This window comes from Chiloscyllium plagiosum, unplaced genomic scaffold (genome assembly GCF_037043375.1).
Source record: "Chiloscyllium plagiosum isolate Xiang-an unplaced genomic scaffold, Cpla_swu_hap1 HiC_scaffold_28, whole genome shotgun sequence".
Taxonomy (NCBI): Eukaryota; Metazoa; Chordata; class Chondrichthyes; order Orectolobiformes; family Hemiscylliidae; genus Chiloscyllium; species Chiloscyllium plagiosum.
The window spans coordinates 41,175,974-41,190,519 of record NW_028270166.1 but is presented as its reverse complement, the minus strand read 5'-3'; the positions used below and the strand labels follow the sequence as shown (position 1 = coordinate 41,190,519).

Genomic DNA, 14,546 nt, shown 5'->3' with positions numbered 1-14,546 from the left:
GGTGTCTATCTCCTGTCTGCTCACCAGATTCTGGGCTACATTCTCACTAAATTCTGGGCTACATTGTTACTATTTTATCCCTCCAAACTGGAAACTAATTTGCAAAAATGCAATAGAAGCAGAATAAATGTATGCCAAGTATTTTTTTTGGGGCTTGGCATTGAGCTATAAAAGTAAATGTAAATAGTTCTTAGTTTTTGACAACTATTTGTTTTCAAGTTGCATTTTAGCAGCTTAATTTATTTATGGTAATGACCTCATTCTTAAATTGATTATTTTTCAGGTTATGACAGTTGACTTGAAATATTGCAGTGTGCTATTTCTCTAATCTCCTCTAGGAGAAAGTACCTTACCAATTTAGTGTGACATTACTCCCCACCCCCCACCACCCAACCAGCCCAGTTTGGTGACTCTGGACATATTGTCACTTGAAAATGAACCAGACATGTCCTTCAATTTTATATTCAACGATGTCACCCTGTGAAGAAGTGTGCAATCACAGGCAGACACTTCTGCATTTAATTGTGCATGTGCAGACTGTAAGTTTCTATCCGTTTTAGAGCAGTAAAGATTGTGACTGTGTTTTTCTGTCCTTATTTTTGTAAAAATTAGATCTTATAAAGGTTGGAGAGTTTTTTTCAAGGGTGCATTAAAGATTTAACATAAAGTTAGGAATTCAGTGTTTTGCTAACTATTGTGAAGATACCTCTTTTAGTAGATGTATTTTTGTGGGTATGTTTCCTCCCTCAAAGAACGTTTTTCACTTAGACACACAATCTATGAATGTGAGAAGCTGCAGATGTTCCAGACCATTCTTGTCATGTCTACTGGCTCAGATTGGAGAACTCCCATTACTCCAGTAACTTCCACATTTCCATGCTTTACCGTGGTGTATCAGGCACACTTCAGTGAAGGAACAAATCTGCTTAGATTACTGCAAACACCATCTTAACCAAATGTTTGGGTTGTCCAAAGAGTGTCAAAATGTTGAAATTTTTATCTTTGTTTTGATTCATCCTTAGCCTCTAACCCGCCATAACTCTGTAACTGATCAGATCAGATGGGCCAATGGGCTAAGTGGCAGATGGAGTTTAATTTAGATAAATGTGAGGTGATGCATTTTGGAAAAGCAAATCTTAGCAGGACTTATGCACTTAATGGTAAGGTCCTCGGGATTGTTGCTGAACAAAGAGACCTTGGAGTGCAGGTTCATAGCTCCTTGAAAGTGGAGTCGCAGGTAGATAGGATAGTGAAGGCAGCGTTTGGTATGCTTTCCTTTATTGGTCAGAGTATTGAGTACAGGAGTTGGGAGGTCATGTTGCGGCTGTACAGGACATTGGTTAGGCCACTGTTGGAATATTGCGTGCAATTCTGGTCTCCTTCCTATTGGAAAGATGTTGTGAAATTTGAAAGGGCTCAGAAAAGATTTACAAGGATGTTGCCAGGTTTGGAGGAATTGAGCAAGAGGGAGAGGTTGAATAGGCTGGGGCTGTTTTCCCTGGAGCATCGGAGACTGAGGGGTGACCTCATAGAAGTTTATAAAATTATGAGGGACATGGGTAGGATAAATAGACAAAGTCTTTTCCCTGCGGTGGGGGAGTCTGGAACTAGAGGGCATAGGTTTAGGGTGAGAGGGGAAAGATAAAAAAGAAACCTAAGAGGTAACTTTTTCATGCAGAAGGTGGTACAAGTATGGAATGAGCTACCAGAGGAAGCGGTGGAGGCTGGTACAATTACGACAGTTAAAAGGCATTTGGATGGGTATATGAATAGGAAGGGTTTGGATGGATATGGGCCGGGTGCTGACAGGTGGGACTAGATTGGGTTGGGATATCTGGTTGGTATGGACAGGTTGGACCGAAGGGTGTCTTTCCGAGCTGTACATCTCTAGGACTCCATAACCGCTTCCAGTCCCACAGCCCTTTCAAGATATCAATGCAACTCTTCCTAATTTATAATTTTAATTGTTTTTCCATCAGATGGAATGCCTTCCGCTGCTGAGGTTGTTAACTTTGGAATTCTCATCCTAAACCTTGTGCTGCTCTACTTCCCTTTCTGCAGCCATGAGTTGTTTCTTAAAACTTTTTCCATCAAACCATTGGTCATTGTCCTGATGCAGCTCTATTAACAAATTTTGTTTGATAACCCTCTCCTAAAGCAACAGTACATTTTACTATATAAAAAGCATCATAAAAATGTAGTTTGATGTTGAAATTATTTAAATTGTTTAGGGGGTCGTAACATGGCTAGATGATTGGCTGGCTGGTAGAAACCAGCGAGTAGGCATAAGTGGGTCTTTGTCCAGTTGGCAGGACGTGAAAATGGAGTCAGCAGTGTTCTGAGCTTAGGCCTCAACGTTTTACATTTTATATTAATGAATTAGCTGTGGGAAGTGAAGGCTAAGCAGCCAGATTTGCAGGTGACACCAACATATATAGGAAAGCATATTGTGAAGTAGTTATAAATTACAGATGGATATAGATAGGTTGAGAGTTGGCAAGTGGAGTATAATGTGGGAAATGTGAATCTGTTCAGTTTGGCAGGAAGATTGAAAAAAACGCAGTATTAATTAAATGGAGAGTAATGACAGAATTCTGAGGTGTAGAATGATTAAAGCAATCTGGTGTTTGAGTCACAAACTGTTAGTGTGCAGGTACAGCGCATCATCAAGAAGGGCAAAAGAATGCTATCCTTATACTTCAGTTATGTAGGGCATTGACGAGCCTACATCTTGAATACCAAGTGCAGTTTTAGTCTCCTTGGGGAACGATATAAATGCATTTGCTGGCAGTTCAGAGGTGGTATTGTCAGATGGATTTCTGGAATTGGCAGGATGCCTTATGAGGATTGGTTGTAAAGGCTGGGCTTCTTTCCACCGGAGTTTAGAAGAGTGAAAGTGACTTGATTGAAGAATATCAGATCCTGAAAGAACATGATCTTAGAGCCCTCATAACTTAGGGCCTTTGGATCCTTCTCCTGGACTCTGGAAGCCTCCATGACACACTCCTTATCCCAGTAATGATGAAACCACACCAGGAGAGGAGGAGGAGGACGTTGACCCAGACCCAATCTCCATGCTCATCTCCAGTGAGCCCTCTCTATCTTCAGTCCCCTCAATCCTCCAAGGAATTTCGACAACCAGTCCTCAACAGGCAAACCGATGATCCGAATGTTTTTTCTTCTGCCCCTGTTCTCAAGATCATCCACTTGGTTCTGCAAGCTACAGACCTCCGTCCCCAGGGCTTGGATCTCTTCCTTGGATGAACTGGCATCAGCTTCCACCAATGTGACCCTGTGCTCCACCTCATCTGTCCTTTTCTCCAGGTCTCCCAGCTATTGCTCATGCTTCTGCGACATGAGAGAGATTGAAGCCAGCTTCTCCAATCTGTTTCCCCAACATCTTGCGAGATTTCGAGAGCTCATTCACCAGGGCCTGGAAAGTAATCTGCTCCAAGGATCCTGCAGGCTGAACTGCAGACTCAGCCTCTGATGCTTGTCATCCCTATTTCAGCATCTCTGGATGGATGGAAACACAGGTAAGTTAATGTTTAGAAGTTTCTTGGGACTCCACGATCTTTCTGGAGTCCCAAGATATCACGATGGTCTGGGTTGGGCAGGTTAAAGGGTCGTCCTGCTTGTGGTGCAATGCGGAGCTCTGCAGTGCGATCTTCTCAGATCGCCGCCATCTTGGATCCCCAGCATATTAGATCCTGAATTATCTTGACAAGGAGGACCTGGAAAGGACATTTCTTCTTGTGAGTCAGCCCAGAACAAAGAGGCATTGTATTAAAATTAACCGTCACTCATTTACAACAGAAAAGAGAAATATTTGTTGAGACATTGTGCACTTTTGGAGCTCTGCCTCTGAAGGTGGAGGTGATTGAATATATTTAATTATTTTTGAGAAGATTTATAGCTCAGATTGATGAAAGCTATGTACGCTTGCTCGCTGAGCTGAAAGGTTTATTTTCAGACGTTTTGTCACCATGACAAGGTAATATCATCAGAGAGAGTTTCCGGTGAAGTGCTGGTGGTATGTCCCGGCTCTCTATTTATAGGTCTTAGTTTCTTCAGGTGGGCGATGTCATTTCCAATTATTTTTTTCAAGGGAAGGTCGATGGGATCTAAGTCGATGTATTTATTGATGGAATTCAGAACTGTGTATCTCTGAGGTAACTCCACTGAATGTAGTCAGGTTCAGAGACCACTCTAATTCCGCAATATCTTTCATGATAAATGGGATGTTTTGAGGATAGATTGGTAGAACAGCATGTTCTGGGGCTGATGAGAGAGTAGAATACATTAGACATGCTATTCTGAAACAAGATAGGATTAATTAATGTATTAGTTTGCATAATGTGATTAGATTTTAGATTTAGTTTGAGGGGGGAGGAATGGATAGGATGAATACCAGGTTTGTTTCTCCCATGATAAGGGAGACCAAAACTAGAAGGCATAGGTTTAAGGTGAGAGCAGAAAGATTGAAAAGGGACCTGTGCTGCACTTTGATTTCCAGAAGGCATTTTATAAAGTGCCATGTCAGTATTGGGGAAAACTGAAGCTCAAGGTGTATGACATGGATAGAAGTTTGGCTAACAGGAACCAGAGAACAGACAGAAATGAATCTTTTTGAGGTTGGTAAGATGTAACAATTAGTGAGCCACAGAGTTCAGTGCTCGGATCTCTGTAATTTACAATTTATGAATGGCTTGGATAAGGTGTCCCAAATCTGCTGACAATGCAATGTGAGCCAGGAAAACAAGTTGTAAATAAATATAAGGATGTTGAAGAAGGAAATGAGTAGATTAAATGGTTGGGGATAGATGTGGCAGATGGAAGATAATGTGAAATGGTCAATGTTGGCAAGGCAGTTTTAAAAAAAAATGATCAAAGTGGTGAGTGATTGCAGAGTCATAGAATCCATAGACCATTCAGCCCCCACTGATCCAAGTCCAGCTCCCCACCCTATCCCCATAACTCCACATTTACCATGGTTAACCCACCTAGCCTATGCATCCCTGGACACTACATGCAATTTCAGCTTGGCCAATCCAGCTAATCTGCACATTTTTGTACTGTGGGGGGAAACCAGAACTCCTGGAGGAAACCCACACAGACATGGAGAACATGCAAACTCCACAGGTGTGGTCACCTAAGGTGGAATCAGAGACAGCAGCGTGAACCACTAAGCCACCATGCAGCTCAGAGGTCTGAGATGCAAAGGGATTTGAGTGACCTAATGCATGAAATACAAAAGGTTAGCATGCAGTCTTAGCAATTAATTAGGAAAGTTAATAATTTATCAGTTATTGTGAAGAAAACTGAATACAATAATTGTAAAGTGACATTTCAGTTATATAGGGCCTTGTACATCTGGAGAATTGTACGTAGTACTGGTTGCATTATTTAAGCAAGGCTGTAAATACATTTGAAACAGTGCAGTGAAAGTTTACCAGATTAATTCCTGGAATGAGTAAGTTGCTTTGTGGGGAAAGGTTGGACAAGTGGGGCTTATAGCCGTGGGAGCTTAGAAGCATAAGAGTTTACTTGATTGAAACACAAAATCCTGAGAGGTCTTGATCAGCTAAATGTCGAGAGGATTCTCTTAAAGGAAAGTCTAAAATTAGAGTCACTGATTAAAAATCAGTCATCTCCTTCTAAGACCATAAAAACAAAAGAAATAGAAGCCAGAATAGGACATCTGTTCCATCACGGAATCCAACCTTCCATCCATGGGCATAATTTACATGGGTCGTTGCTCCGGAAAGACTGCCAACATAATCAAAGACCCATTGCACCCTGGTAATGATCTCCAACGTCTTCCATCGTGCAGGTGATACTGAAGCTTGAACACATGCAACAGCAGGTTCAGGAACTGATTTTTCCCAACTATTATTAGATTGATGAATGGACTGTTTGAGCTCAAATAATGCTGATCTGCTCATGTTGATCTCACCTAACACATTCCCTTTGCAGCAAAACCTGTACGCCTCTAAGTTTTTTACAACATTTGATCTATACATCCCTGTTTTCTATCATGTACCTGTAAAGCTCATAAACAAAGCTTTTCTCTGTACCTCGTTACACATGACAAAAAATTAATCAAATCAAATCAATCCTGCCCTGCCAATTTGTATATTCAAGACTAATCTGCCTCAACTCATTTTGTGTCAGCTCCTTCTGCAGGACATCCCACTGTCCTACATTAAACTCTCATTTGTCAAGTTTTGCCAACTCACTCAAATGATCTATATTCCATTCTTGTGTCCTCCACATAACATGTCCTCTTACCTATTATTGTATTATCAGCAAATTGGGATGCATTACACTCTGTCCCCTCTTACAAGTCATTATCATAGTAAATAGTTGAGGCTCAAGGATTGGTTGATCCTTGTGGAACTCAGTTTTGGTTTTCCAACCTGCAAAAGACCCATTCGTCCCCACTATGTATTAACCAATCCTCAACCCATGCATTACCCAATGTCTTAAGCTCCTATCTTGTGCAATAACTTTTGATGTAGCACCTCATCACCTACCTTCCAGTCAACATGAAGACAAGATTCACCGATGAAGCTGAAAAACACAGCAGGTCAGGCAGCATCAAAGGAGCAGGAGAATCGACGTTTCGGGCATAAGCCCTTCTTCAGGAATGGCAATTGTAGCGCCCTTTCCTACATCCCTCCATTATTTCCTGATATATTCACTTTGCTCAACATTGAAAACTCTTCTGGGCCCTTGGAGGCCCAAGCAGCCAGAAAAATATCAGAGGGAATGCTATTGTCATGTTTCTCTGAGATATTACAGTTGGCTCTGCCATTTCCTTTCTCTCTTTTTGCCTATTTTTGTAGGACATTAATATGCTTGAATATCGAAAGGCCAGATTTTAATCTTTTGCAATCGTTGCCCTACTGGTGTGGGTCTGCTGTCCCAGTTTGTTTCACAGTGATGCTGATCTCCATCACACTCCTCCCGGTATCAGTTTTTAAAAGTTATATGAGCATTTCTTTTTTCAGAGGCTCATGAATCTTCAAAAGTTATTGAAAGCAGTGTCCTTGAAAATTTTTAAGATTGAATATAATCTTGTTCAGTAAGTGGGAATGTGAAGTTGAGGTTTCAGCCATGATCTTATTGTGTGGCTGAGTGGGCTTAGGAATCAAAAGAGACTTCTCCTCCTGCTCCTTGTTCATTGTTTTATCTGTTGAGCACAATTAAGAAATTGGCTTTTTAGTAAGTGTGAAAATAATGGATTGCTTTAAAAGCATCTGATGAACATTTATGCCCATTAAGTGTCTTTTGATATATTTAATAATCTAATACGTGACAATTTTTAAATTATTTTTATCTATAGGCTAAAAATGTTTTCAACACGTGGTGAGATTGCCATGATTAAATATACCTCAGTATATTCAACAGCATGACCACCTGTAGATTTTTGATCTCCAGAGGCAGAAATTGGCAGAGTCCACTTTATTGTTCCCTTCATCCTTCAGCTCTCCCCCTCATACATAAATTTGTTTTGGAAAGTGAAGTGTGTGACGTGATAGACTGGTGAAAGAGGAGAGTCATACATTACAAGCAATACATAAGGGCAGATGGTGATCCATCGAATCTGCTTTCTGAAAACCACTTTGCATAGATTCCTTTGTGATAGAAAATAAAAATGAATGTTTCTTTTAATAATTAAGAAAGCAGATATCAATCAGAAAATACTTTGTATAATTCCCTTAAGCTGCCAGCATGAGCTTGTTATGAACACTTTATTTTTCATACGTTCATTTGTGAGCTCGATAATGTATGTTGTTGAAATTATTACGTTTCAGTGCTTTTAACTTTTTTTTATTAAAGGCATTATGTTTGCTCAGTGTGATTGAACACAAACACTTGTATGTGTTTGTGTGTGTACTGGGGTTTTGATTTGCTTGTCGAGTAATTTCCAAATCCTGTTCTTGGTAATTGAACATAAGGCCGACAATGCACTTCATAAAAAAAAGAATGATGTTACATGCACCTCAGCAGCACATATACAATGGAGCTTTACAGACTGTGATCACACAGCATAAATATTTTAGATAGTCTGAAGCAAATAAGATGAGGCCTTTATAGTGTGTGTTGTGTTATTGGATTCCTCTCCTAAGAGGTGTCAAGTTTGATTGAAAAATAATTCGGGTTTTGGAGGTCCTGTTTCTGGTATTAATGAAAAGGGCAAGAGGTTTGAGACTCTCATTACTGGATTTTTATGTTGTGTTTTCTGTGCTTTCCATTTACAGACTATCCACTGTTTTCTAGCCAGCAGCTGGCTGTTGTCTTGATATCCAGCCTTGCTTTAAGAAAAAAAATGATGATTTCCATGGTATTTCTAACAGTTCTTCTTCAACAATGACCATTTGATGTTACATTCTTAGCTAGTCACCGGGGCAGCACTGTGGCTCAGTGATTAGCAGTGCTGCTTCTCAGTGCCAGTGACCCAGGTTCGTCCCTGGGCTGTCTGTGTGGAGTTTGCAGGTTGTCCCCACGTCTACATGGGTTTCCTTGGGGTGCTCCGCTTTCTAACTACAGTCCAAAGATGTGCACGTTATGTGGGTTGACCATGCTAAATTTCCCTGTAGTGTCCAGGGATTTGCAGGCCAGTGGATTAGTCATGGTAAATGAGGAGTTTGTCAGTTTGGGTCTGATGCTGTTGGGAGGGTCAGTGTGGACTCGATGAGCTGAATGGCCTCTTATTGCATTGTAGGGATTCCATGATTCTAAAAGTGTTTTTGGATCATTCTTATCTCTTTTACTTGTAGCTTTGTGTAAATGATATTGGTATTCAACATTTTTTATGGCTTGTTCCTTTTTGAATCTATCACCATGTTTAAGAGTTTAATTCGAGCTACTGAAACTGTTTGCATCAATCTGTAAGATTTATGTTTGTGCTATAAAGAGAAATCTGGGTGGAACTGAGAAATAAAAAAGGGATGATCACCTTATAGGGATTGTATTATAGAAAATTGAGAAAGAGATCTGTAAGAATAATAGGGTGGTTATATGAGGGGATTTTAACTTTCCAAACATAGACTAGGACTGCCATAGTGTTAAGAGTTTAGATGGAGAGGACTTTAAGTGTGTACAAGAAAATTTTCTGATTCAGTATGTGGATATACTTGCTAGAGAAGGTGCAAAATTTAAGGCAGGGCAGGTGACTGAGGTGTCATGGGAGAGCACTTTGGGGCTGGCGCCCATAATTCTATTAGTTTTAAAATAGTGATGGAAAAGCATAGACCAGATCTAAAAGTTGAAGTTCTAAATTGGAGCAAGGCAAGTTTTGACGATATTAGGCAAGAACATTGAAAAGCTGATTGGGGGCAGATGTTCACCGGTAAAGGGAAGTCTGGAAAATGGGAAGCCTTCAGAAATAAGGTAATGTGAGTCCAGAGAAAGTATATCCCTGTTAGGGTGAAAGGAAAAGCTGGTAGGTATAGGGAATGCTGGATGACTAAAGAAGTTGAGGGTTTGGTTAAGAAAAAGAAGGAAGCGTATGTCAGGTATGGACAGGATAGATCGAGTGAATCCTTGGAAGGGTATAAAGGCAGTAGGAGTATACTTAAGAAGGAAATCAGGGCAAAAAGGGGACATGAGATAGCTCTGGCAAATAGAGTTAAGGAGAATCCAAAGGGTTTTTACAAATATATTAAGGACATAAGGGTAACTTGGGAGAGAATGGGGCCCCTCAAAGATTAGCAAGGCAGCTTTTGTGTGGAGTCACAGAAAATGTGGGAGGTAATAAATGAGTATTTTGCATAGATATTTACAATGGAAATGGACATGAAAGATATAGAATTGGGGAAATAAATGGTGATATCTTGCAAAATGTCCGGATTACAGAGGAGGAAGTGCTGGATGTCAAGAAATGCATAAAGGTGGATAAATCCCCAGAACCTGATGAGGTGTACCCTAGAATTCTGTGGGAAGCTAGGGATGTAATTGCTGGGCATCCTACTGAGATATTTGTATCATCAATAGTCACAGGTGAGGTGCCGGAGGACTGGAGGTTGGCAAACGCGGTGCCACTGTTTAAGAAAGGTGGTAAGGACAGCCAGGGAACTATAGACCAGTGAGCCAGACCTCAGTGGTGGGCAAGTTGTTGGAGGGAATCCTGAGGGACAGGATGAACATGTATTTGGAAAAGCAAGGACTGATTAGGGATAGTCAACATGGTTTTGTGCGTGGGAAATCATGTCTCTCAAACTTGATTGAGTTTTTTGAAGAAGTAACAAAGAAGATTAATGGGGGGTAGAGCAGTAGATGTGATCTGTATGGACTTCAGTAAGGCATTTGACAGGGTTCCCCATGGGAGACTGGTTAGCAAGGTTAGATCTCACGGAATACAGGGAGAACTAGCCATTAGGATACAGAACTGGCTCAAAGGTAGAAGACAGAAGGTAGTGGTGGAGGGTTGTTTTCAGACTGGAGGCCTGTGACCAGTGGAGTGCCACAAGAATTGTGCTACTTTGTGTCATTTATATAAATGATTTGGTTATGAGCATAACAGGTATGGTTAGTAAGTTTGCAGATGACGCCAAAATTGGAGGTGTAGTGGACAGCAAAGAAGGTTACCTCCGAATACAACAGGACCTTGATCAGATTGGCCAATGGGCTGAGAAGTGGCAGATGGAGTTTAATTCAGATAAATGCGAGGTGCTGCATTTTGGGAAAGCAAATCTTAGCAGGAGTTATACAGTTAATGGTAAGGTCCTAGGGAGTGTTGCTGAACAAAGAGACCTTGGAGTGCAGGTTCATAGCTGCTTGAAAGTGGAGTCGCAGGTAGATAGGATAGTGAAGGCGGCATTTGGTATGTTTTTCTTTATTGGTCAGAGTATTGAGTACAGGAGTTGGGAGGTCATGTTGTGGCTGTACAGGACATTGGTTAGGCCACTGTTGGAATATTTCGTGCAATTCTGGTCTCCTTCCTATTGGAAAGATGTTGTGAAACTTGAAAGGGTTCAGAAAATATTTACAAGGATGTTGCCAGGGTTGGAGGATCTGAGCTACAGGGAGAGGCTGAACAGGCTGGGGCTGTTTTCCCTGGAGTGTCTGAGGCTGAGGGGTGACCTTATCGAGGTTTACAAAATCATGAGGGTCATGGATAAGATAAATAGACAAAGTTTTTTCCCTGGGGTGGGGGAGTCTGGAACTAGAGGGCATAGGTTTAGGGTGAGAGGGGAAAGATATAAAAGAGACCTAAGGAGCAACTTTTTCACGCAGAGGGTGGTGTGTGTATGGAATGAGCTGCCAGAGGAAGTGGTGGAGGCTGGTACAATTGCAACATTTAAAAGGCATCTGGATGGGTATATGAACAGGTGCCTTTTCCATGCTGTACACCTTTATGACACTATTTAAATTAATGGGGCTGGAATTGCATTATAACCAATACATGCTTTCGAAGCCGTGTCCCCAGTTCATCTATTACGTTATAGTGAATTTGCATGAACAAAATGTGTGTTATCGCAGAATAATCTGTAGTTGTATTTATATGGTACCTTTTAACATAATAAAACATCCCAAGATGCTGGAGGTACATTGACCCGTAACTGAACCATATTTGTATCATACAAACCAAGGCTTTGGTGAAAATTGGTAGAAGTAGATTGTAAAATAATACCTTATGGAATAAAGTGAGGTCGACAGGTGGAGAAGTTTAGGGATGTTGTTTTACAACTTAATGTTAAGATAAATAAAATCTTTGATTGATTCAAGTTGAATATGCTCATGGTGAGAACTAAGAGTCTTGAACAGGCCTGCCAAGAATGAAAATGTTTAAAATTTTGATGTTGCTTAACCAGAAGCCAATGAGCACAGGGATAATGGAGCAAAATGCCTGGGGGGGACAAAACACACCACAAATGATAACAATTGCACAATGCTCCTCGCAGTACTTGGGAAGTAAAAATGAATAAATTGCCATCAGTTGATTCTCGTTTCTCTATTCCTGAGATTTTCTTTTGGAGCTGGTCTAGATTTCATTCCTCATTTTTGGTACAGTCACTGCTTTTATTCAGATTTGGCAGTTTGTTTCATGAACATAAGGTGCTCACATTCTCTAATGCTGTAAACCCTGTCTCACTCCAGGATTACAATCTAGTTTCTTAATGTTTTAAACTTGCCTGATGTTGTAATTATGTGGAAATAATCTTGTGTGGCACTTAACAATTTATTAGACTTTCGTGAAGTTTGCATTATTAAAGATATCCAGCAAACTTTGTTATTGATTTGTTATTACGCTATGTGTGTTTAATTCCTTTTTTCTCTTTGTTCTTCCTGTTTATAGTGTACTTGTAGAAAGGATATGGTGAAGATATCAATGGATGTGTTTGTGCAGTTCCTTCAGCCTGATCGCTATGAGCTATGGAAAAACGGCAAAGACATTGTCACTATTGATCACAACAAGCCAACCGCTCTATCAAGTCCTGAAATGGAGGACTGGCTGGAACGGAAAGCGTCATTAAAGGCAAAAAGTATTAGAAGGTAACAGTGATATTTTTTATGAATTTAGAATTTGACGTGGTAAAGTGATAATTTTGCTCATTTTGTTTACTGCAAATCACTTTAATTTGAACTTCTTCATACCTCTAAGTTCATCCAAATACTTTGGGCTCTGAAGTAATATGCCAGTAACTGTCGACTGCTCTTAAGTTCCTTAGCATCAACAATCATGAGGACTGATGTTGGATTGAACTGTTCTCTGTGGTTTCACTGTCACGTCTTTAACATTTCTTTTTTTAAAAAAAATTAAACTCCAATTCTTCTGCCCAACTTTAATCCTGCCTTATAGAGTAAAATGTGGCTTGGTCTTCCCAAATGAATCTTATGCATTTTCATTACTTATGAGTGAGGGACATGAATCCATGCTTGAAATCTGCAGGAATGCTTTAGGGAAATGTCTAAAGCCTTTCTGCTGTTATCCTGTAAGGCTCCTGCCACAACCAGGTTCTTAGCAGAGCAGTTGTTTTGAAAATCTGATGTCAGGCATACAATTGACATGATTAGAGTGGTGCTGGAAAAGCATAGCAGGTCAGGCAGCATCCGAGGAGAAGGAAGGGCTTTCTTGATGAAAGGCTTTTGCCCAATATATCAATTTTCCTGCTCCTCGGCGAAGGAAGGGCTTTCTTGATGAAAGGCTTTTGCCCAATATATCAATTTTCCTGCTCCTCGGATGCTGCCTGATCTGCTGTGTTTTTCTAGCACCATTTTAATCTTGACTCTTAATCTCCAGCACCTGCAGTACCTACTTTCACCTATAAAAATGACATGACTTTGGCTAGTTGCCCTGGTTTTATGATTATTGCCTCGATGCAGGATTTGTTGGCTTGCGAGAGGACATGAAAATGTTGGAGGGCTTTTCTTGACGTTAGCTAAGAAGATCTTGGTAAAGTGAATTGGCAAATTAGGTTAAAGGATAAGTCAGTGGACATGCAATGGCACGCATTAAGGTGGATATTTCATAGCACACGAATTACATACATTCCAAAAAGTAAGAAGAATTGCAGGGAACAGACCGACTTTGCCTGGTTAAATAGAAATGTTAAACTTTTCAAACTTAAATAGAACCACATACAACCTGCAAAGACAGATGGAAGTTCAGAAGATGAGACCGTATAAATGACCAAAAACAAGTAATGGAGGAAATGTTACAGTGCATTACAGGAGAAAGCTAGCCAGCAATATGAAAAGCGAAAGAATTTCCATACATATTTAAAAGAGGAGGTGGTAACACAATGGTTGTTCAATAGCAACTGAGTCTGGAGAATTACTAATGAATTACTACTAAAATAGGGAGATGGCAGATGAACTGAGCAGATATTTAATGGTTTTTACTATAGAGAATACAAGTAATATCTCAGAAATAGCAATGAATCACAAAATGTAAGGGAAGGAGAAATTCAGGAAAATTGCAGTAATCAGTGATGTGGTACAGGTAGTTCTCTGAAACCACCATTGTTGTGTTCCTGTGTTATGGAAAATTGTGCAGTAGGAATAATGGCACCTATAGGAAAAACGGGGTTGGGGCTAACCGCCAAAATTACCAGTAAAAATGGAAACAAAAAGTAGTTAGCCTGTTGGCATGGAAAGATGATCGGCTGGCTAACAGAAAGCAGAGAGTAGGTACAAATGGTTCATTTTCAGGTTGTCAAGATGTAATGAGTGGTGACCCACAGGAATGGTTACCTTCAACTTAACTGTTTATAACCTGTATAATTAACTTGGATGAAGATGTGGTTGTCAAGATGATCCAATGATCTTAGGAAAATAAGTAGAGGACATAATGAAGCTATAAAAAAGATATTTTAAAAAGCTGGAGAATCTCAGCAGGTCTAGCAGCATCTGTGAAGAGTGAAACAGGGTTAAAGTTGGTTTCTTCCGAACTGAATTGGTGGAAGTCTGAGCCAGCACATTAGAAGCCTAATGCAACTGAGATAGTGACAGCAAATGTATGTTAATTCATGTCCAGTGTATAATACATTGGCCAAAAGGAGCAAGATTGCTGTACTGCCAATACCTGCTAACCT

The 14,546-nt window shown here is 40.3% G+C and overlaps 1 protein-coding gene across 3 annotated transcripts in view; it reads left to right on the top strand.

Annotated features, from left to right (window-relative positions):
• kdm4b (lysine (K)-specific demethylase 4B) overlaps positions 1-14,546 on the top strand; it is a 479,386-nt gene that overhangs the window by 317,905 nt on the left and 146,935 nt on the right. For all 3 annotated transcript variants that reach the window (XM_043720917.2, XM_043720921.2, XM_043720920.2), the window contains one exon: positions 12,308-12,504. In XM_043720917.2, the coding sequence (XP_043576852.2) occupies positions 12,308-12,504 (197 nt within the window). The remainder of the gene's footprint in view (positions 1-12,307; positions 12,505-14,546) is intronic.